Source organism: Scyliorhinus canicula, chromosome 8 (assembly GCF_902713615.1).
Source record: "Scyliorhinus canicula chromosome 8, sScyCan1.1, whole genome shotgun sequence".
In the NCBI taxonomy this organism is placed as follows: Eukaryota; Metazoa; Chordata; class Chondrichthyes; order Carcharhiniformes; family Scyliorhinidae; genus Scyliorhinus; species Scyliorhinus canicula.
This window is the reverse complement of record NC_052153.1, coordinates 150,275,254-150,301,983: the sequence shown is the minus strand read 5'-3', so window position 1 is coordinate 150,301,983 and position 26,730 is coordinate 150,275,254. Positions and strand designations below refer to the sequence as shown.

Below are 26,730 nucleotides of genomic sequence, written 5' to 3'. Positions count from 1 at the left end.
ATGGAGCTAAACACTTGAAGGAGAAAGATACGTCAAAGACTGCAGAAAACTGCAGTGGGCGTGGGCTGCATGGTAGCACAGTGGTTAGCAAGGTTGTTTCACAGCGCCAGGGACCTGGGTTTGATTCCCGACTTGGGTCACTGTGCGGATTCTGCACGTTCTCCCCGTGTCAGCGTGGGTTTCTTCCGGGTGCTTCTGTTTCCTCCCACAAGTCCCGAAAGACATGCTTGTTAGGTGAATTGGACATTCTGAATTTTCCCTCCCTCCGTGTACCCGAACAGGCGCCAGAGTGTGGTGACTAGGGGATTTTCACTAACTTCATTGCAGTGTTAATGTAAACCTACTCATGAGAATAATAAAGATTATTGTTATATAAAACCAGAGGAACACAAGTAAATGCACCTTGAGTGCAAAACCCAATTACATTGTTCTTCTTAAGAGGAGTAGATGTATGGTCTATTGTAGCTTCTTTTGGGTAATAGAATTTAACACACCTCAATATATTTCAAGAATTGAATCATAATGTAGTGGATCGTAGTCAGACTGCTTAAACAAAGAAGGATGCCTAATATTGCAAAGATTGTGTTGTTGCTAACATTGTTATTTTTAAACCAAAAGATTTGTCATATGACATTCGTATGATCAAAAAGCCAAGGATGCTAAATATAAGTGACTCTACACTTGTTTATATCATATCTAAAGCTTTCCAGCTGCCTAGAGTCATAGTTTACTGAAATGCTAGCAGCGAAAAAAAGTTCATGACCTTTTAAATAACCCAGTAAATGTGGTGGAAAGTGTGTTCATCCATACAGAGGAACCAGTCATGAACCTGAATGCTGCTACAGTCGCTTGAGGCTTTTGACATCACAACTGCTCGAATATCACCCAGCCTGCTGTCAATGAGTGTTTCAATTGAGAGTCTGTCTGCATTTGTCACAAGCTAGCTCTTTTAGTGGCAATAAATATACAAATGACAAAGGTTAGTGTTTTCCATCATTTGCTTCAGAGCATTCTCCCCACCAAACTCCAAACTGATATCTTTCTGCTGCACTGTTAATGCTCTATGATAGTTAAGGTTATCTTTTCAGCCTGACTTTGATTTTTTTTTTGAATGATTAGAAAACCTGTGCATGTTATCAGACAACTAATACTTGATCCTGAAAGAAGAACTATTGTCAAAGTAAACAACAAAACGGTAACAGAATTATTTACTTTAAAATGAATGAAGCTTGGGTAGAAATTACAATAATTCAAAAAAGATCCACTTTAATCTCAAAATTTGCAGGTGATTCAAAATTTGAAAGTATTATGAATTGTGACAAAATTAGTGGTCGACTGCGTGAAGACATAGACAAGTTTGGTGGAATGGTTGGACGGGTGACGGATGAAATATAATGCAGAGAATTGTGAAGGATGCATTTTAGCAGAAAGAATGAGGAAAGGCGATGTAAAAATAAAGGGTACAATTCTAAAAGGGGTGCGGAAACTGAGAGACCCCCTGGGGTTTATGTGCACAATTTATTGAAGGTACCAAGACAGGTTGAGAAAGTGGTTGATAAATTCATCCGGCATGCTGGGTTTTATAAATTGAGGCACAGAGTTCAACAGCAAGGGTGTTTCAGATGAAGCTTTATAAAATTCTGGTTCAGCCTCAATTGCAGTATGGTGTACAGTTCAGGGACCGTATCTCAGGAAGGATGTGAAGGCTTAAGTGAAGATGCCAAATAGACTTACAGGTATGGTTCCAGGCATGAAGGACTTCAGTTAAATGGAAAGATTGGAGACAAAAGAACCATTGGTGACACAAGGATTTTTTTTAATGCAATAATTGTTCGGATCTGGAACAATGCCAGGATTTTCATGCTATGCTCGAAGAAAATACCTCAATAGTTTCCATAGCATGATGTATCTTCCTTCTTGAAGTCAGTTGCATTTGTTTTATTCCTGAAGTCAGGGGGGATTTCTTCTTCCTCCCAAACCCGTGGGATGAGTGCGCTGAGTATTTGAGAACCTCAGCTGGAATACATTCGGGACTGCAAGCTTTGTTTTTTTTTTATCTGTTTGATTGCTTGTTACAGCTCTCCCATCGATTGTGACTCACCCATGGATCCTACCACAAAGTACTGGGGCATAGACTGGAGGGCAACAGCTGCCTCAGTCGACCATGGTCGAGGTGTTGTTGAAAATGTTTTTTCTGGGGTTAACAGATGACAGTGTCATCCTCACAATGAGAAATACCATCATGTGAGTGAAGAAGAGTTTATACACGTTTAACCTTTGGTCTGTAGGTGGCCCTAGTGTGCTTCAAAATAACTTTGCACTTGGGGACTGGCCTTGGGCTATTGGAATGCTGCTTTCCTGACCTGTAATCTTGGGTCGGGCTGTTCTGCCAGGCAATGAAGGCTGGTCATTTTTGTTCCAGAAGGTTATATATTTCAAAATCAATTTAATGGAATCAGTCCTGGTGGCGACGACATTCGAACCCAATGGTTTAGACACAGGAGTCCAGTACAACTGACTTTATTTTGATCGCACATTTGTAGAATTGAGTTGGATTTGTGACGATTTTCCAAATCAGTTATGAGTTGCACTTGGAATCCCTCTCTTCAGTCAAGCAGCTTTATGGCTGAGGCATTGGCTTTCTTCCTTTTGGACTTATGGGCCTTGTGATGTCTTGGGACCAGGTGAATGTTCATCACCTATCGAACCAGGTTATCATGTGTCTAGCAGGTCTTAGTCCCTTGCATGTCAATTAGATCTTTGACCCAACACAGGAGGGGCCAATGCTTTGATCTGTCTCCATGTGGTTTTGCATTGTCCTTCTAGGGTGTTTGCTATAATGAGGCCATATTAAGCTCACTTTGTCAGCAGGAGGACACCATTTGCATTGGTTTTCCCCATTCCGTTGTTCCTAATGGTTCCACTCTAATTATCCGCGTCATGACCAACCCTGATATAAAAGTCATAAAAAACTAGAAATTATTGAAAAGACTCAGCAGGTCTGGCAGTATCTGGGGAAAGATAAACAGAGTTAATGTTTCACGTCTAATATATCTCTTCCCAGAACCGAAGAACGTCTACATGCAAGTTTTCTTTCTAGTAGAAAGTAAATCCTCCTCTCGGGTCTTTAGCTGCCATCCTGCCAGAAGTTGGTCTCACCGAGGGCGGCGATGACACTTTTGAGTCTTGATAGCTCACGAGAGACAATTGCAGTTTTTCTTTCTGGGCGGTCACTACTGAGATTATTCCTAAGTGTTCTCACATTCCTAGCTGCAAAATTTAAAGTTTTCATTCTTTGCCCAATATGATGGTGATCCCTCCAGGTATGGTTTACCAAACAGGATAAAATGGGTCAGCCTATTTGTAGAGTACATTTTCTATCTCCCTTCCCATTTGAGGTGAGCAGAGGGTATCATGAAGAAGACTGCTCAGTCAGATATGCTGCCCAAAGACATATCTATCCAAACACAGGTGCCGAATGACCTTCGTGCATCTGTCACCTGAATACAAGTTTTTGACGAGGGATTCCCCTCACCAACCCACACCCCCGAGAGCACCCTGTCCTGGATCCCACGGGGCGGCAGCAGAAGAAATTCCGCCACCTGCCGCCTGTCAAATGCCGTTAACTGCATGTACCTAAAGGCGCTCCCCAGGGGGAGCCCGAACTTCCCCTCCTGCGCACCCAGGCTCGCAAACATCCCGTCTACAAACAGGTCCCTCAACCTCCTGATAACTGCCCTGTGCCAACTCAGGAACCCGCCATCAATTCTCCCCGGGACAAACCGGTGGTTGCCCCGTATCGAGGTCCCCACCTCCCCCCTGTGCCGTCTCCATTGCCCCCAAATTTTGAGGGTAGCCGCCACCACCGGGCTCGTGGTATACCTCGTTGGAGGGAGCGGCAGCGGCGCCGTTACCAGCGCCTCTAGGCTCGTGCCCACACAGGACGCCATCTCCATCCTCTTCCATGCTGCCCCTTCCCCCTCCATCACCCATTTACGCACCATTGCTGCATTGGCAGCCCAGTAGTACCCACAGAGGTTGGGCAGCACCAGCCCCCCCCTATCCCTGCCCCGCTCCAAAACACCCTTCTCACCCTTGGGGTCCCGTGCGCCCACACAAACCCCGTAATGCTCCTGTTAACCCGCCTGAAAAAGGCCTTCGGGGTAAGGATGGAGAGGCACTGGAACAGGAACAGAAACCTCGGGAGCATTGTCATTTTGACTGACTGTACCCTACCCGCCAGAGATAGCGGCAGCATGTCCCACCTCTTAAACTCCTCCTCCATTTGCTCCACCAACCTTGTGAGGTTAAGCTTATGCAAGGCCCCCCAACTCCTGGCCACCTGAACCCCCAAGTACCTGAAGCTCCTCTCCGCCCTTTTCAGTGTAAGCCTGCCAATCCCCCCCTCCTGATCTGACGAAAAATATTCATTTAGCGCCTCTCCTATCACAACTTCCCACTACTGTCCTTGAGGCCCTACTCTTACCCTCTTCATTCTTTTATTCCTGACATACCTATAGAGAGCTTTAGGGTTATCCTTGATCCTACCTGCCAAAGACTTCTCATGTCCCCTCCTGGCTCTTCTTAGCTCTCTCTTTAGGTCCTTCCGAGCTAACTTGTAACTCTTGAGCGCCCTAACTGAACCTTCACGTCTCATCTTTACAGAAACCACCTCCTTCCAAACGGACCCATCTAAAGTACTCCATCTATAGCGTTTCCAGTCAATATTTGGAAAGTTAAAGTCCCCCATTCCAACTACCCTGTTACTTTCACTCCTATCCAGAATCATCTTTGCAATCCTTTCCTCTGTGCCAGAGACCTGTACCCCATGGCCCACAGCGGATCCGTGTACTGACTGCTTCTTCCCAGTCCCTCTCACCATCACCCATCTATCTTCATTCTTCAGAGTAACTACATCCCTGAAGCTTCTATCTATGACCACCTCTGCCTCCCAAATGATCCGAAGTTCATCCAACTCCAGCCCCAGTTCCCTAACACGGTTTCTGAGGAGCTGGAGATCTGGAACTTTTCGGAGGCCTATAGAAAACTCCCAAAAGGGTGACCTCTCCTTTACTGTTTCTAACCTCAGCACATACTACCTCAGTAGATGTGTCCTCATCAAAGGTCCTTTCTGCCACCGTAATACTGTCCTTGACTAACAATGCTACCCCTCCCCCTCTTTTACCACCTTCCCTGAGCTTACTGAAATATATAAACCCCAGAACCTGCAACAACCATTCCTGTCCCTGCTCTAGCCATGTCTCCGAAATGGCCAGAACATCGAAGTCCCAGGTACCAATCCATGCTGCAAGTTCACCCACCTTATTCCGGATGCTCCTGGCGTTGAAGTAGACATACTTTAAACCACCTTCCTACCTGCCGGTACACTCCTGCAACCTTGAAACCTTACTCATGACTTCACTATTTTTATCCTCCTGTATACTGGAGCTACAATTCAGGTTCCCAACCCCCTGCTGAATTAGTTTAAACCCTCCCGAAGAGCATTAGCAAATCCCCCCCAACCAGGATATTGGTACCCCTCTGGTCCAGTTGTAGACCTTCCCGTTTGTAGAGGTCCCACCTACCCCATAATGATCCCCAATTATCCAGGTATCTGAAACCCTCCCTCCTGCACCATCCCTGTGGCCACGTGTTCAACTGCTCTCTCTCCCTATTCCTCGTCTCGCTAGCACGTGGGTCTTTGTTCTAGCTCTAAGTTTCCACCCTAGCTCCCTGAATTCCTGCCTTACATCCCTATCCCTTTTCCTACCTATGTCGTTGGTGCCTATGTGGACCACAACTTGGGGCTTCTCCCCCTCCCCCTTAATGATCCCGAAAACACGATCCGAGACATCACAGACCCTGGCACCTGGGAGGCAACACACCAACCGTGAGTCTCTCTCGTTCCCACAGAATCTCCTATCTATCCCCCAACTATGGAGTCTCCAATGACTAATGCCATACTCCTTTCCCCCCTTCCCTTCTGAGCAACAGGGACAGACTCTGTGCCAGAGACCTGTACCCCAGGGCTTACCCCTGGTAAGTCCCCCCCCCGTCCCCCCCCCCGTCCCCGTCCCCCCCCCCCCCACACACACACACCACCACCACCAGTATCCAAAGCGGTATACTTGTTACTAAGGGGAACGACCACAGGGGATCCCTGTACTGACTGCTTCCCCCCCGACCCTCTCACCATCACCCATCCATCTTCATTCTTCGGAGTAACTACACGCCTGAAGCTTCTATCTATGACCACCTCTGCCTTCCAAATGATCCGAAGTTCATCCAACTCCAGCTCCAGGTTTCTGAGGAGCTGGAGATAGGCGCACTTCCCACAGGTGAAATCAGCAGGGACACTGACGGCGTCCCTCACCTCAAACATTCTGCAAGAGGAACATTGCACTGCCTTCCCTGCCATCCCCTCTAGATAAAACAAGAAAAAGAAAGGAAGAGCTTACCTGATATTCACTCAGTCCCTTCGGTTAGAGGAGGTGGAAGGGTGGAGGACACTACAAGTGTAGTGTCTCGGGTTTAGCAACCGCCCAACTTATATACAGGCACTACACACCTTCCCAGAAATCCCCACGGCCGACTTCCAGTTTCCTGCTGCTCTGAAACAAAAAAAACAACTCCGGAAAAAAAAGTTAGTTAAAAAAAAAAGACCGCTTCTCCTGAAAGGTAAGTGTTTAAAGCGGGAAACTTACCTTCCCGACAGACCCCTGGTTACTGCTCCCGCTGCTACCGCTGAACAACTGAATTGGAAAAAAATAATTGAGTACTCTAAATTTATTTTTTAAAACTGTCAATCAAAAGCGCAAACACAGTCTCTCCTGATGAGATTTGCATTTGAAACTCACTCAAGCATTCATAATAGTCTCAGCTCTAACAGCAGCCCTTGGGAAATGACAACAATGAACTCTATTGAAACTGCCACAACAAATGATAATAGCATTTTCCAAGCTACACCAGATGGCCTGTCAACCAATGTACTCCAGCTGTGTAGGTTTTTTTTTTAACTCTTGACAGTTCAAACCTCTGAGTACAATCCAGATTCTCCAACCTCACCATCCAGCTAATTTCTTTAATCTCTGGAACCATCTCCTCTGCATCCCTTCAAGGACTTTCCCATCCTTCCGAAAGTGTGCTCTAGTTTTGGCAAAACCAGCATTTTATAAAGGCTCAACATAACTTCCTTGCTCTTGTATACAAACAGTTACTTGATCGAACAGAACATGAATATTACTGAAAAGGAAGACTTGTTGCTGAAGCTTTTCAGTTTGCACTCATGAGAAAAAACAACCGATCACAACAATTTATACTGCAGGCGAAAGAGATGTTGATTGGTTGGCAAGTTAGCATTGATCAAGGCATTGTTATGGAGAAAGAAACAGTGAACTATTGGCTCCCCAAGGTCCCGGCTAATTCAAAGAAAGACTTGAAGATAAATATTTTGCTTTGCAGTGAAGGGGTCCCTGTGTATGAATGTATGTCACCTCTAGCAAGCATAACAGCCACATTATGAGTTTTACTAATCATCTTAAATTGGTTGTGAGTGTAGCTATTAGCACACTCAGAATTCTTCAATAAACGTTGTCTAATTCTGGAATCATATCTAATGGCAGATGTTTTGTTTTGGGTTTTGCAAGTGGGGGCAGGTTGAGTACAGCCTGTACTCTGCTAACTGTGAACAACTGAAGGAATATACTGTTTGATTCGAACAGCCAATTGTTTGGCTATACAAACTACATACCTGGTTGCAGCGGCACTGAAATTCATACACATCATTGCTTCATTGTATGGCAGGCAGAATCAATGCCCTTTTGGATTGATGGCAACATCATATTAGTGGAAAATACCACTCACGTACCAACTGCATAGTAGTAGAGTGAAATGAAAAGTTCAACCTGTTCAGGTTTTTGAGATACTTTGCCTTTCTAGGATAATTTGAGATAGACCAGGCATTAACAAAAACCTTCAGCAACATGTCTTTCTTTTCAGCAATGGTTCTTTCTTCCGTGCCCAATGCCTCTATTTATGAAACCCAAGATCCCATTTACTTTGCCAACTACACTCTCAATATGCCCCGCTGCCTTGAAATATCCATAGTAAGAAGTCTTACAACACCAGGTTAAAGTCCAGCATGTTTGTTTCAAACACTAGCTTTCGGAGCACTGCCCCTTCCTGAGGACTGAGGAAGGCGCAGTGCTCCGAAAGCTAGTGTTTGAAACAAACCTGTTGGACTTTAACCTGGTGTTGTAAGACTTCTTACTGTGCTCACCCCAGTCCAACGGTGGCATCTCCACATCCTGAAATATCCATGCACATGAACCCTAGTTTCCTCATGGCACACTATGGCAAATGCATCAACTTACACGCATTAAATTCCATTTACTCGTTGTCTGCACATTCTGCTTGCCTATCCATATCCTGCTGCAGTCAGTTGTATTCATGCTCACTCTCTGCCACAACACCTATAAAAGCAAATTACTGGGAATGCTGGAATCTGAAAAGAAAACAGAAAATGGTTCGGAAAATTCCCAGGGAGCATGGAGCTAATGTTTCGACTCCAAAGAGCCATCCAGACTCAAAATGTTAGCTCTGTTCCCTCTGTGTACCCGAACAGGCGCCGGAATGTGGTGGCTAGAGGATTTTCACAGTAACTTCATTGCAATAGATTAATGTTAATCTACTTGTGACAATAATAACAATTATTATTATTATTGTCAGACCTGCTAAGATTGTCCAGCAATTTCTGTTTTTGTTCCAAGTTTGATATCATTGATGAATTTTGGAATCTTATTCTGGGTATGGAGGTTGAGCGTACAGAACCAATTAAGGTCTGTTAACAGACGGAGCTTGATGGAGTTCTTCTAGATACCCGTAGATGTTGGGGGCCAGTTTAACTAGCTGGAGGGGGCTGTCTGACAACTGACCAGGGCACCAGCACTTCAGGCAGACACAGAGGTCCACAGTAGTCACTAAGTCCCCAGGGTGAGGTTTCCAATCTCAGCAGTAGTGCATGGTGAGGTTTCCAATCTCAGCAGTAGTGCATGGTGAGGTTTCCAACCTCAGCAGTAATAGAACATAGAACATACAGTGCAGAAGGGGGCCATTCGGCCCATTGAGTCTGCCCCGACCCACTTAAGCCCTCACTTCCACCTTATCCCCCTTACCCAAAAACCCCTCCTAACCTTTTTGGACACTAAGGGCAATTTAGCATGGCCAATCCACCTAACCTGCACGTCTTTGGACTGTGGGAGGAAACCGGAGCACTCGGAGGAAACCCACGCAGACACGGGGAGAACGTGCAGACTCCACACAGTCACCCAAGCCGGGAATCGAACCTGGGACCCTGGGTGCTGTGAATCCACAGTGCTATCCACTTGTGCTACCGTGCTGTCCCTAGTGCATGGTGAGGTTCCCAACCGCAGCAGTACTGGCATGTCTGTGCAATCACATCCTTCCTATAGTGGGGCGACCAGAACTGCAGAGTACTCCAGCAATGGCCTGACGTGCATTTTGCACAGCTCTATCATAATCTCCCTGCTCTTATATTCTGTGCTTCAGATAATAAAGGCAAATATCCCAGAGCAATTCTAGAGCAATCCAAAGCCAAGTTCCCTGCTCTATACTAATTATGTAGCCAAATCTTCCTCTGCTTCAAATGGTCTTCCAGTTTTCTCGGTTTAAAAAATCCCAATGATTTCTGTTTCAACAACACCCTGTGGCAAAGCATTCAATAGTCCACATTCATAGAATTTACAGTGCAGAAGGAGGCCATTCGGCCCATTGAGTCTGCACCGGCTCTTGGAAAGAGCACCCTACCCAAGGTCAACACCTCCACCCTATCCTCATAACCCAGTAACCCCACCCAACACTAAGGGCAATTTTGGACACTAAGGGCAATTTATCATGGCCAATCCACCTAACCTGCACATCTTTGGACTGTGGGAGGAAACCGGAGCACCCGGAGGAAACCCACGCAGACACGGGGAGAACTTGCAGACTCCGCACAGACAGTGACCCAAGCCGGGAATCGAACCTGGGGCCCTGGTGCTGTGAATCCACAGTGCTATCCACTTGTGCTACCGTGCTGTCCCTATCAATAATCACATATACACATTTCTCCCTTCCCCCGGAACAAACCCCCCCCCGGTTGCTGCTGCTGCCGGCCTATTTCCCTACCGTTCTGCCAGGAAGTCCAGGAAAGGCTGCCACCGCCTAAAGAACCCCTGTACTGATACCCTCAGGGCAAATTTCACCTTCTCCAATTTGATGAACCCCGCCATATAATTGATCCAGGCCTCCACGCTTGTGGGCCTCGCATCCTTCCACTGAAGCATGATCCTCCGCCGGGCTACTAGGGACGCAAAGGCCAGAACACCGGCCTCTTTCGCCTCCTGCACTCCCGGCTCCACTGCAACCCCAAAAATTGCGAGCCCCCAGCCTGGCTTGACCCTGGATCCTACCACCCTCGACACCGTCCTTGCTACCCCCTTCCAAAACTCCCCCAGTGCTGGGCATGCCCAGAACATATGGGCGTGGTTCGCTGGGCTCCCCGAGCACCTAGCACACCTGTCCTCGCCCCCGAAAAACCTACTTATCCTCGTCCCGGTCATGTGGGCCCTGTGCAGCACCTTGAACTGTATGAGGCTAAGCCTCGCACAGGAAGAGGAGGAATTCACTCTTTCCAGGGCATCCGCCCACGTCCCCTCTTCAATCTCCACACCCAGCTCCTCCTCCCTTTACCCTTCAGCTCCTCCACCGAGGCCTCATCCACCTCCTGCATGACGTGGTACATGTCCGAAATCCTCTCCCCTCCAACCCACACCCCCGAAAGCACCCTGTCCCGTACCCCACGTGGGGGCAGCAGAGGGAACCCCTCCACCTGCCGTCTGGCAAACGCCCTAAACTGCATGTACCTAAACATGTTCCCCGGGGGAAGCCCAAACTTCCCCTCTAACTCACCCAGGCTCGCAAACCTCCCATCTACAAACAGGTCCCTCAACCTCCTAATACCTACCCTGTGACAGCCCAGAAACCCGCCATCGATGCTCCCTGGAACAAACCGGTGGTTCCCCCGTATCGGGGACTCCATTGAGCCCCCCACCTCCCCCCTATGCCGTCTTCATTGCCCCCAGATTTTGAGGGTAGCCGCCACCACCGGGCTCGTGGTATACCTCGTTGGAGGAAGCGGCAACGGCGCCGTTACCAGCGCCTCCAGGCTCGTGTCCACGCAGGACGCCATCTCCATCTTCCATGCTGCCCCTGCCCCGTCCATTACCCACTTACGCACCATCGCTGCGTTGGCAGCCCAATAGTACCCACAGAGGTTGGGCAGCGCCAGCGACCCCCCCCCCCATTCCTGCCCCGCTCCAAAAACACCCTTCTCACCCTCGGAGTCCCATGCGCCCATACAAATCCCGTAATACTCCTGTTAACCCTCCGAAAAAAGGCCTTCGGGATAAGGATGGGGAGGCACTGGAACAGGAACAAAAACCTTGGGAGCACCGTCATCTTGACGGACTGCACCCTGCCCGCCAGCGACAGCGGCAACATGTCCCATCTTTTAAACTCCTCCTCCATTTGCTCCACCAGCCTAGTGAGGTTAAGCTTGTGAAGGGCCCCCCAGCTCCTAGCCACCTGGACTCCCAGGTACCGAAAGCTCCTCCCCGCCCTTTTCAGCGGGAGCCTACCAATCCCCTCCTCTTGATCCCCCGGGTGCACGACGAACAGCTCACTCTTACCCAGGTTGAGCTTGTACCCAGAAAAGCCCCCAAATTCCCTAAGGATCTGCATCACCTCCGACATTCCCCCCACTGGGTCCGCCACATAAAGCAACAAGTCATCTGCTTATAATGACACTCGGTGCTCCTCCCCACCCCGCACCAGACCCCTTCAATTCCTCGACTCCCTCAACGCCATGGCCAGGGGCTCAATTGCCAACGCAAAGAGCAAAGGGGCAGGGGACACCCCTGCCTCGTCCCCCGGTACAACCAAAAGTACTCCGATCTCCTCCTATTCGTGGCTACACTCGCCATCGGGGCCTCATACAACAGCCTCACCCAACTGACAAACCCCTCCCCGAACCCAAACCTTTCCAGCACCTCCCACAAGTACCCCCACTCAACCCTATCAAAGGCCTTCTCTGCGTCTATTGCTACCAGTATTTCCGCCTCCCCTTCTACCGCCGGCATCAGTATAACATTCAGAAGCCTACGTATATTGGTGTTCAGCTGCCTTCCCTTCACGAACCCTGTCTGGTCCTCATGAATGACCTCCGGCACACAGTCCTCTATCCTTGTAGCCAAGATCTTCGCCAACAGCTTGGCATCCACATTGAACAACGAGATCGGCCCATATGATCCACACTGCAGGGGGTCCTTTTCCCGTTTAAGGATCAACAAAATCAGCGCCCGTGACATAGTCGGGGGCAAAGCCCCCCCCCCCCCCCCCCCCCCTTACCTCGTTAAAGGTCCTAACCAACAGGTCTGCATACATTTTGTAAAATTCGACCGGAAACCCATCCGGCTCCGGCGTCTTCCCCGACTGCATGCTGCCTATCCCTTTGACCAGCTCCTCCAGCTCAATCGGCGCCCCCAGCCAGCCCCCCCACCTGTCCCTCCTCCACCGTCGGAAATCTCAGCCTATCCAAACCCCCCCCCGCCCACCGAGGGCTCGGACCAGTACAATTCCCCATAAAAGTCCCTGAAGACCCCATCAATGTCCACCCCCCTTCGCACCACATTGCCTCCCCTATCCGTCACTCCACGAATCTCCCTGGCCGCGTCTCGCTTACGTAGCTGATGCGCCAGCATCCTACTTGCCTTCTCCCCATATTCGTACACCGCTCCCTGTGCCTTCCTCCACTGAGCTTCCGCCTTTCCGGTGGTCAGCAAGTCGAACCTGGCCTGAAGGTTACGTCGTTCCCTCAACAGTCCCTCCTGCAGAGCCTCCGCGTATCTCCTGTCCCCCCTCACCATCTCCCCCACCAACCTCTCCCTCTCTCTTTGCTCTTCCCTCTCCCGATGGGCTCGGATGGAAATCAACTCCCCTCTAATCACCGCCTTCAATGCCTCCCAAACTGTCCCCATCCGGACCTCCCCATTATCATTGGCCTCTAAGTATCTCTTGATACACCCCCGAACCCGCCCGCCCACCTTCTCATCCGCCAGCAGTCCCACCTCCAGGCGCCAGAGCGGGCGGTGGCCCCTCCCCTCCCCAGCTCAAGGTCTACCCAGTGCGGGGCATGGTCCAAAATGACTATGGCCGAATACTCGGCATCCTCCACCCTCGAAATCAGCCCCCTGCTCAGAACAAAAAAATTGATCCGGGAAAAGGCTTTCTGCACGTGGGAGAAAAATGAATACTTCATGGCCCTCGGCCTCGCGAACCTCCAAGGATCCACCCCTCCCATCTGGTCCATAAACCCCCTCAACACCTTAGCCGCCGCGGGCCTCCTGCCCGTCCTGGGCATGCATCGATCCAATGGGGGATCCAGCACCGTGTTAAAGTCCCCCCCCCCTCAGTATCAGGCCCCCCGTCTCTAGATCCGGAATGCGGCCCAACATGCGCCGCATAAAACCCGCATTGTCCCAATTTCGGGCATAGACATTCACCAGCACCACCCGCTCCCCTTGCAACTTGCCGCTCACCATCACATACCTCCCTCCACTGTCAGCCACCACCCTTGACGCCTCAAACGACACCCTTTTTCCCACCAGAATCGCCACCCCCCGATTCTTTGCATCCAGCCCCGAATGAAACACCTGGCCTACCCAGCCCTTCCTCGGTCTAACCTGGTCCGCCACCTTCAGGTGCGTCTCCTGGAGCATGGCCACGTCCGCCTTCAGCCCCTTCAGGTGCGTAAACAACCGGGCCCGTTTGACCGGCCCATTCAGCCCCCCTCACATTCCAAGTTATCAGACGGATCAGAGGGCTCCCTGCCCCCCTCCCCTGCCGACTAGCCATAACCCGTCCCCTGCCCACCACAGGCCACCTCCCCCCGCTCGGCCCGTTCCCCACGGTGGCAAACTCCCACCCCGGCCCCCCTTGCAAACCCCAGCTCCTTCCTGGCCATTTCAGCAGCAACCCGGTACCCCCCCCCCCCCCCCCCCCCCCCCCCCCCCCCCGCCCAAGGCTAGGACCCCTCCCAGCCACGCTACTCCCTCCGTAGCACTCCCGTGAGCCAGCTAACTTCTGCTGATCCCGGCAGCTCCCGCCACACCTCTGACCCCCCCCCCAACATGGGACTACTTCTCCTCCCCCAGACCCATCAGCAGACCCTCCTCCTCCCCCTCCCGCTCTCATGCAGGAAAATAGCCCGCGCTTCTCAGCTCCGACCCTGCCCCCATCCACCCTCAGCGCGGGAAACAGAAGAAAAGCCCGCGCTTTCCCTCTGCCCGACCCGCCCACGCAAAAAAGACAGCACCCCACCCGCCCAAGAACCAACACACAACCAGCTTAAAACTGCATAAAACAGAGACCTTTCCCACCAAAAGTTAACACAGTTATTTACAAACCCCCGACCCTCAGTCAGAGTCCAACTTCCCGGCCTGCACAAAGGCCCATGCCTCCTCCGGGGACTCAAATAAAAGTGCCGGTCCTTGAAAGTGACCCACAGACGCGCCGGCTGTAACATGCCAAACTTCACACTCTTTCTGTGGAGCACCGCTTTCGTCCGGTTGTACCCGGCCCTCCGCTTAGCCACCTCCGCACTCCAGTCCTGGTAGATCCGCACTATCGTGTTCTCCCACTTGCTGCTCCGCTCCTTCTTGGCCCACCTAAGCACGCACTCTCGGTCAGCGAACCGGTGGAATCGCACCAGCACCGCCCGTGGCGGTTCATTCGGCTTGGGCCTCCTGGCCAGTATTCTGTGGGCCCGCTCCAGCTTCAGGGGCCCCTGGAAGGACCCAGCTCCCATCAGCGAGTTCAACAAAACGAACAAATAGGCCCCCAGCTCTGACTCCTCCAGCCCTTCCGTGAGGCCCAGGATCCGCAAATTTTTCCACCTCGACCGGTTCTCCATCTCCTTGAACTGCTCCTGCCACTTCTTATGGAGCGCTTTGTGCATCTCCACCTTCCCCGCGAGGGCCGCGGCCTCATCCTCTCTTTCGGAGGCTTGTTGTCGGAACTCCCGGATCTCCACCCCCTGGGCTGTCTGCGTCGCCAGCAGCTTGTCCGCATTCGCCTTCAGCGAGTCCAGCAGCTCCACTTTTAGCTCCCGAAAACATCGCTGGAGAGTCTCCTGCTGCACCTGCGCCCACTGCCTCCATTCCTCAAGGCCTCCGCCGGCCGCCATCTTGATTCTCTTCCCCCGCTTTTTCTTAGGCGCTGCCACCATTATTTTGCTGGCCCCACTCCTGGTCAAGACCATAGACCACTGGGTCTAAAAGAGCCCAAAAGTCCGTTCCTTGCGGGAGCTGCCGAACGTGCGGCTTAGCTCCGCATAGCCGCAACCGGAAGTCAATGTAATTCCTGTACATGAGAAGGGCAGCACAGTGGTTAGCACCGTTGTTTCACAGTGCCAGGGTCCGCGGTTTGATTCCCGGCTTGGGTTACTGTCTATATGGAGTCTGCATGTTTTCCCTGTGTCTGCGTGGGTTTCCTCCAGGTGCTCCGGTTTCCTCCCACAAGTCCTGAAAGATGTGCTGTTTAGTGAATTGGAGATTCTGAATTCTCCCTCAGCTTTTCAAGGTAACTTCATTGCATAGTTAACGTAAGCCTACTTGTGATAATAATAAATATCAATGATGATCAGTGAGGGGAAGTCTGTTGCCTTTAAAAGCCACTGGAAGATTGAATGCTCAGAATAAAGATCATGGGCGAAATTCTCCGACCCCACGCAGGGTTGGAGAATCGCCCGGGGCCGCCGAAAATCCCGCCCCCGCCGGGGCAGAAATTCTCCGCCACCCGGGAATTGGCGGGGGCGGGAATCGCGCCACGCCGAGCGGCAAGCCCCCTGCGATGATTCTCCGGCCCGCGATGGGCCGAAGTCCCGCCGCTGGGAGGCCTCTCCCGCCGCCGTGGTTTGAACCACCTCTGGTGGCGGCGGGATCGGCGGCGCGAGCGGGCCCCCGGGGTCCTGGGGGGGAGCTGGGCGACCGGACCCCGGGTGCCCCCATGGTGGCCAGGCCTGCGATCAGGGCCCACCGAGTGCCATGGGGGCACTCTTTCTCTTCCGCCACCGCCACGGCCTACACCATGGCAGAAGCGGAAGAGAATCCCCCAGCGCGCATGCGCCGGTGGTGACGTCAGCGGCAGCATGCACGAACTGGCGAAGGCCTTTCGGCCTGCCCCGGCGGCGGGCGTCAAAGGCCGCTGGTGCCGGATTTGGCGCCAGTCGGCGTGGTGCCAACCGCTCCGCCGCGGGCCTAGCCCCTCAATGGGCTTGGCCCCCAAAGGTGCAGAGAATTCCGTACCTTTGGGGAGACCCGATGCCGGAGTGGTTGGCGCCACTCCGCTATGCCGGGACCCCCCCGCCCCGCCGGGTAGGGGAGAATCCCGCTCCTTGTCTGCTGAGTTGATTAAATGAAATTAAATGAAAATCACTTATTGTCACAAGTAGGCTTCAAATGAAGTTACTGTGAAAAGCCCCTAGTTGCCACATTCCGGCGCCTGTTCGGGGAGGCTGTTACAGGAATTGAACCGTGCTGCTGGCCTGCTTTGGTCTGCTTTCAAAGCCAGTGATTTAGCCCTGTGCTAAACAGCCCCTATGTAATGTGATGAATCGTGAGTATTGTCTACATTAATCTACCATTACACTGTCACTACTATTATAAAGTATGTCTTTAAGAGGTGACAAATTCTAATTTTCACATCCAAAACTTGGCATTATTTGAGCAAGAGCTTAAACAATTATCTTATGTTCAGTGATCTGCTTTCACAACTGTATGGAAAGGTTAATAAGATAATTAACACCTGTCCTAGGAGTTAAGCCATTTGGAAATGCTTTGCTTTTTTTCAACCATCCTAATATTTACATTTTGCTCTTGTATATGTTATTATATTCCGGGCCTGTATAAACTGCTGCACAAATTAAGGCCCATTTTGTATATGAGATCGAAATTTGTCAATTTTTGAAAATGTATTTTGCAATACCAGTGGCAGGGTACAGTTATATCAACATTTTAGGGATAATTTATTTGTGTGTCTCATGTTCTTCCTTCAATCAACTCAACGGGCATAATCTTTATGTTTGCCCCTAAACAATTACTGTCGAAAATATTTTACTAATTATACAGTCTAAATTAGAAGCTAATGTGTGCAAATTAAACTAAGGCAATACTTTGTGCTGCATTTATGCTCCACAAGCACTTCGATTTGAAGTCATGCCTTTTGTATTTGTTTATTTTTAAATAAATATGTGTTATAAAATTAACTTGATCTGTCTTGTCTCAACGGCACCGTGAGTAACTTGTTTCAGACTCCGATGCATGAAGCGTTAGTTGCTTCAATTTTGGGGAATATTTTGTATCTGACATTTAAATGCGAGTGGCAAACTTTCCGCAAGGCCCTCCCGCACTCGTGCCCTAACATGGGTAGAAGGTTGGCAGAACCACCCCCGCATTCCACCCCCACATTCCTCCACCCATCCCCCAAAGTAAAAAGCCTTTCTTAAATATAATTTCTTCAAGGGGGAGGGGGAGATGTTATGGTGGGAGATCGATTGCACCCTCTCAGAAATTCCCTCAGCTGCAGATTTGCTGTACTGTTCTCATGTTTGCACTCACATGGTTGTTGTAAAATGTGGTTGTTTTACATTGAGTGATTTGTACAGCCCGGGTATCAGCAAGCAGATTTGCATATGCAGTTATTTAACATTCACACGTTATGATGTACATTGCTTACTTACTTGTCCTTTCCTTGTGGAGTCACAGGTGTTACAGATTCAATGGCTTTGCTAGTTCTTGCTAAGCAATTCAAAATGAACTCTATCTACTCTCCATTGCCTCATTATTTCCTCTTATCAAATACTTATCCATTTTTTCTTCAAATGATGCACTAGGCTCCGACTCAGCTGCTCTCTGTTGTAAATTATCCTCTGATTTAAGAAATTGCTGGAAGATGAGAATCAGTCAGCATCTGAAAAAGACAATGGGCAGAATTTTAGGCGACCCCAGCTGTAGGTTTGTGGGGAAGTAAGATTCCTCTGGTGGCCTTCCCACCCCAGACCCCTGCCCCCAACCTGTAAGAAATTTTACTGGGACTGGTCAAGGCCTAGGTGGCACCCCCACCCACGCCCCTAATTGAGGGGCACCTCCCACCCCGTCACAATTTTTAAACCAGCAGAAGGAGCTCAGCAGAGAGAACAGCGGGCAGGTTAGCCTGCTCGGGTCTCAGGCAGGAAAGGAAAGCAGGGGGAGGGGCACCTTCCTCATTGGCCCCTCCAACACTGGCCTCCATCCCTAAAATCAGGGCACCCCTCCCAAGCATTGCACCGCACTACCAAGCACCCCCCCCCCCCCCCCCAATCAGACACTCCCTTACCCTTGCCTTTCCAACATTACGCCCACCCCCATCACTCTCCAGGGGCCTCCCCTCTTGCCACAAGCCCCCACCGCCATATTTAACTTTGTCCTGGCACTTGAACTCGTGTGATGAATGTAGGAATTTTTGATGTATTTTATATGGCTTAAAAGCCTGGGTTAATGTGTGTCTGACTGCTGTAGAAGTGATGTGGAGATGCCGGTGTTGGACTGGGGTGAGCATAGTAAGAAGTCTTACAACACCAGGTTAAAGTCCAACAGGTTTGTTTCGAATCACCTGATGAAGGAGCTGTGCTCCAAACGCTAGTGATTCGAAACAAACCTGTTGGATTTAACCTGGTGTTGTAAGACTTCTTACTGCGCTGTAGAAGTGTTTTTAAAGATCTCTTCTCACGAGATTTACCAGCCTTGTCACATCCCGAGTCTAGCGCAATAAGGCTAATAGATTGTGTTTCAGCTTGGTAAGATAATGTAACTAATGGGAGGAGCTAGAGATTCAAGCAGAGCTTGTTCAGTTTTTCCTGAAAGTCAAACCATGAAGACAGTTTCTGAAGACATGGTTCAGTCTCAAAGAATATCTGTTAAGCAAGTATACCTGGGTCTGCTAACTGTATTTACAAGTGGATTAAAAACAGCTGAGATAGGTTTGTTGCTTGAGTGGGAATAAAGATAGCATATAAGGGCTGTTGTGTCACTATGGTGATCAGCATTATTTAAGGGGTAATTGTAAGCTATGGTGTGATGTTAAAGATATTTTAATACCATATTAGTAATAACATTTATTTTAATATACCATATTCCTATTTTTGCATGAAATCACTCCTGCAGCGAGGTATCCTTTCCTCACAGTCTCACAAAATTAAAATTAAATATTGAGGTTTCTGTCCAGTATCCTAACTACTGTTGGGGTCTGGTTCGGGATCATAATACTAGCGACTGAGGGACGGGGAAGTCCCACCTCCAACCATTTATTGCTCCATGGAGCATTAATAGTTGCAAGACAGCCAAAGCTCCTGACGCTTTTGGTGACAAGGCAGGAAACCCCATCATCGAAACATTCCTGACATCTGTCCATCTGTTTTCAATGCTTTGCTGTTTTGAAGTCAATCAGCCACATCTAATTCACAAGTGTGTCAGACGCTTTTATCCCTTACTTGGGGCGGCAAGGTGGCACAGTAGTTAGCACTGCTACCTCACAGCACCAGGGTCCTGGGTTCAATTCTGACTTCGGGTGACTGTCCGTGTGGTGTTTGCACATCCTTCCCTTGTCTGTGTGGGTTTCCTCCGGGTGCTCTGGTTTTCTCCCACAGTCCAAAGATGTGCAGCTTAGGTAGATTGGCCATGCTAAATTGTCCAAAAGTGGGAATGCGGAGAAAGGGCAGGGGAGTGGTCTGTGTAGGGTGCTCTTTCAGAGGGTCGGTACAGAATCGATGGACCAAATGGCCTCCTTCGCAGAGATTCAATGATTCTATTGAACATCTGTCAGAAGCATTAATTTAATTGATTTTATGAAAATATTAAAGGGCCTTGGCGTTGAAACTTATTTTCTCTTCATGTATTTTTAAATTTTAGGTTTCGACATAGTCCAAATTGCTGGTATTTAAGAGATTGGACTATCCACAGCTGGATTCGACAGTGTTTGAAGTATGATGCACGGGATAAGGCCTTGCATACTGTGAAAAACCAGGTACAATTAATAAACTATGTAATTTGCCTCACGGCGCCGAGGTCCCAGGTTCAATCCCGGCTCTGGATCACTATCCATGTGAAGGTTGCACATTCTCCCCGTGTTTGCGTGGGTTGCGTCCCCACAACCCAAAGGTGTGTAGGGTCGTTGGATTGGCCACTCTAAATTGCCCCTTAATTGGACAAAATGAATTGGGTACTCTAGATTTATATTTTTTTTAAATAAAAAAAATAAATCAACTATGTAATTGCAACAGACAGCTTTTTAAGAAAGTATAAATGAACAATACATCACAGTATGAAAATTAATTAAAATGGGTAAAGATTATTTGCGTGAGATAACGAGAAATAAAACCAGAATCCCGTTTTGGGCGAGTATAGTGAGGCGTTACTCGGCACCTGCAGTGTCGAGAACAATTCTGCTATCTAACGGGACTCTACTGTTTTTCTTGCCCTCTGGGGGGGGAATGCCCTGCCGAGGCCATATTTAACCTCGTTTCCCGCACTGGTGAGCTCAGCAGGAAGAGATCAGGGCGTCATTTTTAAATGTCGCCGCGATTATTCCACCCCCCTCAGCATCCCTAGTGCGGCCTCCGGACGCCCCCACTGCCCCAACCTATCTCTCAGGGTGTCCTCAAGTCCCCCCTCACCCACCTCTTCAGAGCAGGGCACTCAGGGCTGTACGGTGGCGCAGTGGGTTAGCCCTGTTGCCTCACGGCACCGAGGTCCCAGGTTCAATTCTGAGTCACTGTCCGTGTGGAGTTTGCACATTCTCCCCGTGTTTGCGTGGGTTTCACTCCCACAACCCAAAGATGTGCAGGCTAGGTGGAGTGGCCACGCTAAATTGCCCTTTAATTGGAAAAAAAATGATTGGGTACTCTAAATTTTAAAAAAAGAGCAGGGCACTCCCGGGCCTGATCCCGGGCACGGACAACCTGGCACCCTGGCACTGCCAAGGTGCCTGGTTGCCAGCAGCAATACCAGGGTAATCATCCAGCCAAGAGCCTGACCACCCGGGGACCTCCAATGGCCTGGGAGACCCCCCCCATCCACATTTGTGTGGACTCACTAAACGGAACCATCGCGAGGTCTCCGATGCAATGCTGTTAGTTCCCAGGCCTCAGGAGAATCCAGCGCAGACATATATGCTCATTTAAATATGCTAATCTGGATCTTTCCCAGGGAGAGTGAGATCCAGATCGCAATATCTTGCAAGATCTCATTAGATCTCACGAGGCGTTTCAACCGTTGCAAATCTCGCGAGGCACCTCTCGCGAGATTTAGAATCCTCATCTCGTCACCAAGTTGGGCACGAAGAGGCCATTAAATCTGTTTCAGTATTTCTGGCATTAGAATTAAAGATTTGTCAAAATTATTTATTTGTACATATTTGACCTGATTCATTTTAAGATATAGCCTCGAAAGAGAAATATATCATATTTCCCCGAAGTAATTCATTTGAACTTAATTTTATACATCGTCCTTTCTGTGATGTATTCTCTGATATATTCCCAAGATGTCATACATTAGAAAAATCCTGATAGGACAGGTAAAACACCAAAAATTCCCACTGAAAGCTAAAATCTCGGGCGCGATTCTCCCAAAGGGAGACAAAGTGCCGATGCCGGAGTGAAACCCGGAGTGTTTCACTCCGGCGTCGGAGGCCGCTCCTCGCCCCCTATTCTCCCCCCCCCCAGGAGGCTAGAAGCGGTGGCGCGTCAATCTCGGGCGGCGGGCCTTGACGCTTGCGTCAAAGCGGCGCGGCCTGAATGACGCGGCCGGCGCCGCCTAAATGACGTCACCCGCGCATGCGCAGGTTGGCCAGCGCCAACCCGTGCATGCGCGGTTGCCGACTTCCCCTCCACTGCCCCGCAAGACATGGCGGCTTGATCTTGCGGGGCGGCGGAGGGAAAAGAGTGGGTCTTTCAGAGACGCCGGCCCGACGATCGGTGGGCACCGATCGCGGGCCAGACTCCTCCTGAGCATGCCCCTGGTGCTCGATCCTCCCTCCGCCCCCCACAGGCCCCACGCGCAGCAGTCGCGCAATGTTCACGCCGGCAGCGACCAGGTGTGGTTGGCGCCGGCGTGAACCGGTAGGGTTCGGCAGGCCACTCAGCCCATCCGGGCCGGAGAATCGCCAGTCGCCGTTGGAAACGGCGAGCGGCGATTCTCTGAGCGGCCTGTCGCAAAACGCAACACGCCATTTTGGGGGTGGGGGAATCACGTGGGGGTGCCAGGGCAGCGTGGCGTGATTCGCCCGGCCCTCCCGTGATTCTCCCACCCGGCGTTGGGTCGGAGAATCGCGCCCCTGATCATGTAGCATGCACTCCTGATCTGCATTATCATTCACATAGGCAGCACCACCTCATTTTGAGTCATGCAAATAATTACGGAATCAGGACTTAGTCCGACCAATAATAAAGACTGCTATTAGCACACTTTTGTAACTGCACAGAGAAAAATTGATCCCTTTCAATTGCAGGAGTTTTCTTTTCACACTTGACTACATCTAAATACTTGCTGCTTTTTTGTAACAGCTGTAAATGTTACAGTCGCAGGCATATGACTAGAAAGATTTTCCATGCTTATGCAGGTAGGGGATAGGAATTCTAAACATGTTAAGGGTATTCACTGTTTGGCAGCAGCAGAGCACCAAAAAGCTATCCTTTCAGAAATAAATAGATCCTAATGTTTTCCGACAGGTTTCCCCCTATCATTCTGAAGGGAATCATAGTCGGGATATTCATTTTTGCGATGAGATTGCCACTTTGTCTGATGAGGGAATAATGAGCTGTGTTCCCACAGCCAGCATGTGGAATATCAGAATGGAGTGAATACTGCACTCAAGGGTAGAAACAAATACAGTGTAAATCACCCAGCAAGATTTAGGGATCTGCAATTTACAACATATCTCTCAATCCCCTGAACCTGCTGGCCAAATTGCACATTAACACACCATTATTTTTCTCCAAGATCCACCCCTGTGTCTTCAATAACAGAAAATGTGTTCTAATTTACTTCTTTTCAGTGCTGAGCCAATATTTGCATTTATACCAAAACAAGCAATTTATCTTCCAATAGATTTTATTTTAGACCAGGATATACAGTTTGCATGCTTTCTTGTCACCAATATTTTCATTTAGGGAATTAAAATATGATCTAACTTTGTCATGGTGACGAACTATTATGCTGATATCTGAAACAGATGTTTTGCAGTGTCAGTTTTAATCCTTTTTTCCAAATTACCATGCACTGTGCTATGCAATAACGTCAGTGAATTACCCTGCGTGCTGTAGTGCGGTCGCTGTGGTAGATTCCTGCAGCCAACTGTTTTTGCACTGAAAAATTGGCATGCAGTCTTTCAAATGTTTACCAAGCTAAAATAATTTTTGGCACTGGATTTTCGCCTGGAATCAGGTAAACCCGACTTGCGTACTTTTCCAGCTTGCAAAATGAACCATGTGTGACTTTACGAGGGATTTTTCTCTTTGCATATTCATTGGGTTCATAGAGCACTTTGCGAGCCATGGTGGAGTGTGGGTGCAGAGGCAGGCTGTTTAGAATGCCCAACTTGGTTTTCCAACCCAGTTCTCAACATTGTTTCAAGGCCCACCTCACTACCCCACCCACCCCCATGCCTCCTCACATTCCCAGCCCATTCGAAGGTGTCAGAACATTTTGCACTTTACCTTTCAGAATGTGCCCGACTCATCAACAAACTTTGCATTTTCCCCACAAACCTTTGAACCTGGGTGTGCTTTAAATGGGCTCCCAAAATCCTGCATAATCAGACAAAAATGTTGCGCGGGAGGAAGAACGATTTTCTGCCTCATTTGAAATGGGGAACCTACCTCCGCGGCAGCGGGTGTGCATTTTTCAGACTAGAAATTTCCATTCCGCAAAAAGGGCAGAGGAAAATGGTGCTGGGTCGGAAATGCTGAGGAAAATTGAAACTCCTCCAAAGGAAAGCAGTGAGACCATTCATGCACCCCAATGTGCCTCTGCATCCTGACAAAAATTCACCCCAATCACCATAATTCAAAATAGAGGAGAATTCTCAGCAAGAACCTGGAATATATAATTTTTTTCCAATACAATTAGGCATCCATTAATTAAGAAAATGTAAATGTAGTTTTCATCATTACTACAAAGGGTGGCGATCTAACTCCGACTGTCAGCATCTTTTGAATACTTAAGCAATCTGGGTTCCTATATCAGCTTGGTGGCTCTAGGACTGAAAGTATATGTTAACAATCAGTGATTGTAATTGAATTCTACAGCAACCGCAGGATTATAGAATGATTCAGCACATAAGAAGGCCATTTGGCCCTTTGTACCTGTGCCAGCTCTTTGAAAGAGTTACCCAATTAATCTTGCTCACCTTTTCTTTCCCTATCATCGCCTAAAACTATTCCCTTCCAATATTTATCCAACTCCCTTTTGAATATTTCTATTGAAATTGCTTCCACCACCCCCTTTCAGTTAATTCCAGATCGCAACAACTCGTGTTTGGGGAAAAAAATTACCTCATGTCACTTTTGGTTCTTTTGCCTTTAAGTTTCACCTTAATTCTGTGCCCTCTGGTTACAGACCTTACTTATGAGAATGGTTTCTCCTTACTTTGTCAAAACCGTCATGATTTTGATGCTTCAGTCAAATTGTCCTCCTGACCTTCTCTCCCCTAAGGAGAAGGGGTGAACATGGTGGCACAGTGAATAGCACTGCTGCCTCACAGCGCTAGAGACCCGGGTTGACTGTTTGGAGTTTGCGCGTTCTCCCCGTGTCTGCCTGGGTTTTCTTCCCACAGTCCACAAATGTGCAGGTTAGGTGGATTGGCTATGATAAAATTGGCCCTTAGTGTGCAGGGATGTACCGATTAGGCGGGGTTACGTGGATAGGGCATGGGAGTAGGCCTAGGTATGGTGCTTTTTCATAGGGTTGATGCTGACTCAATGGGCTGAGTAGCCTCCTTCTGCACTGTAGAGATTCTATGATTCTAACCCTAACCCTAATAACTGAGGGCCCTCATCCCTGGTACCATTCCAGTAAATCGCTTCACCCTTTTGCCATTTTTCCTAAATTGTGGTGCCTAGAATTGAACACAATCCTCCGACCTGAGCATAAACCATGTTTTATAGAGGTTTGGCATCACTTGCTTGCTTTTGTAGTATTTGCCTGTACTAATAAAGCCAAGAATTCCATCTGCCTTTTTTTTTTAGCAGCCTCTTCAACTTGTCCTTGTACATACCTCCCTGTTCTCTCTGTTTCTACACCCTCTTTAAAATTGTACCATTCAGTTCAAATTTCTTTCCTCATTCCTCCTACTCGAACTGTATTTCTGAGCCAAACCGAACCAGATTCTCCAGCACACATTTATAGTCTTATGAAAAATGCAACTTTAGCAAATTTTGTAATAAAAAACACAAGTGTGGAGAATGTGGTTTGAATAATGAGGAGACGCAGAACAGCAATGAAACCAGGGCTGAGGAAAGACTGCAGCTGCCAGTCGCAGAATGGGAAAGCGAGACCTGAAGCAGCCAGTCAACAGATAAGAACGCCACAAGCCTGCAGTCAGATTATTATATTAACAACAGGTTTTTAATATGAAACTTGACATTGATATTGAAGGTGGCACTCTGACCAAAGATGACTGACCCCTTGGTTTTTGCCGCGAATACAAAGTTGGCTGAGTGACAAGAAACAGTGTAGTGGTGAACAGTATTTCTGACTGGAACAAGGCATGTTTTGTGGTTCACCAGGAAAGGACCACTGCGTTTCTTGATATATATGACTTGGAGATGCAGGGCACAATTTCAAAATTTGCAGATGACACAAAACTGCAAGTATTTTGAACTAAGGGGAGATAGATTTGAAGAGTACAAAGCCAGGCTGGCGGAATGGGCAGACACTCGGCAGATGAAATTTAATGCAGAGGAAAAAGATGATGCATTTTGGGAGGAAGAATGAGGAGGGACAATCTAAATTAAAGGATACAATTTTAAAGAGGGTGCGGGAGCAGAGGGTCCTCGGGGAACATGTGCCCAAATCACTGAAGGCGCCAGCACAGGTCGAGGAAGTAGTTAATAAGGCATATGTGATACCGGGCTTTATAAATAGAGGCATAGTGTACAAATGCAAGGCCATTATGGTGAACCTTTTATAAAAATACTGGTTCAGCCTCAGTGGGAGTATATTGTCCAATTCTGACCACCACACTTTATGAATGATATGATGGCATTAGAGAGGGTGAAAAAACGATTTCAAAAAAATGATTGCCAACATGAAGGACTCCAGTTACGAATGGCAGCACAGTGGTTAGTACTGTGGCTTGACAGTGCCAGGATCCCAGGTTCGATTCCCAGCTGCGTCACTGCCTGTACGGTGTCTGCACGTTCTCCGCACGTTCTCCCTGTGTCTGCGTGGGTTTCCTCCGGGTGCTCCGGTTTCCTCCCACAAGTCCCGAAAGACGTGGGGCACAATTTTCCGACCCCCGCGCCGAGTGGGAGTATTGCGGGAGTGCCGGGTGAATCCCGCCACGCCGCCCTGGTACCCGCAC

The 26,730-nt window shown here is 49.0% G+C and overlaps 1 protein-coding gene across 1 annotated transcript in view; it reads left to right on the top strand.

Moving 5' to 3' along the window:
• Window positions 1-26,730, top strand: part of mrps27 (mitochondrial ribosomal protein S27) — a 130,426-nt gene that overhangs the window by 50,473 nt on the left and 53,223 nt on the right. The window contains exon 5 of the mRNA XM_038805421.1: window positions 20,061-20,175. Within this exon, the coding sequence (XP_038661349.1) occupies window positions 20,061-20,175 (115 nt within the window). The remainder of the gene's footprint in view (window positions 1-20,060; window positions 20,176-26,730) is intronic.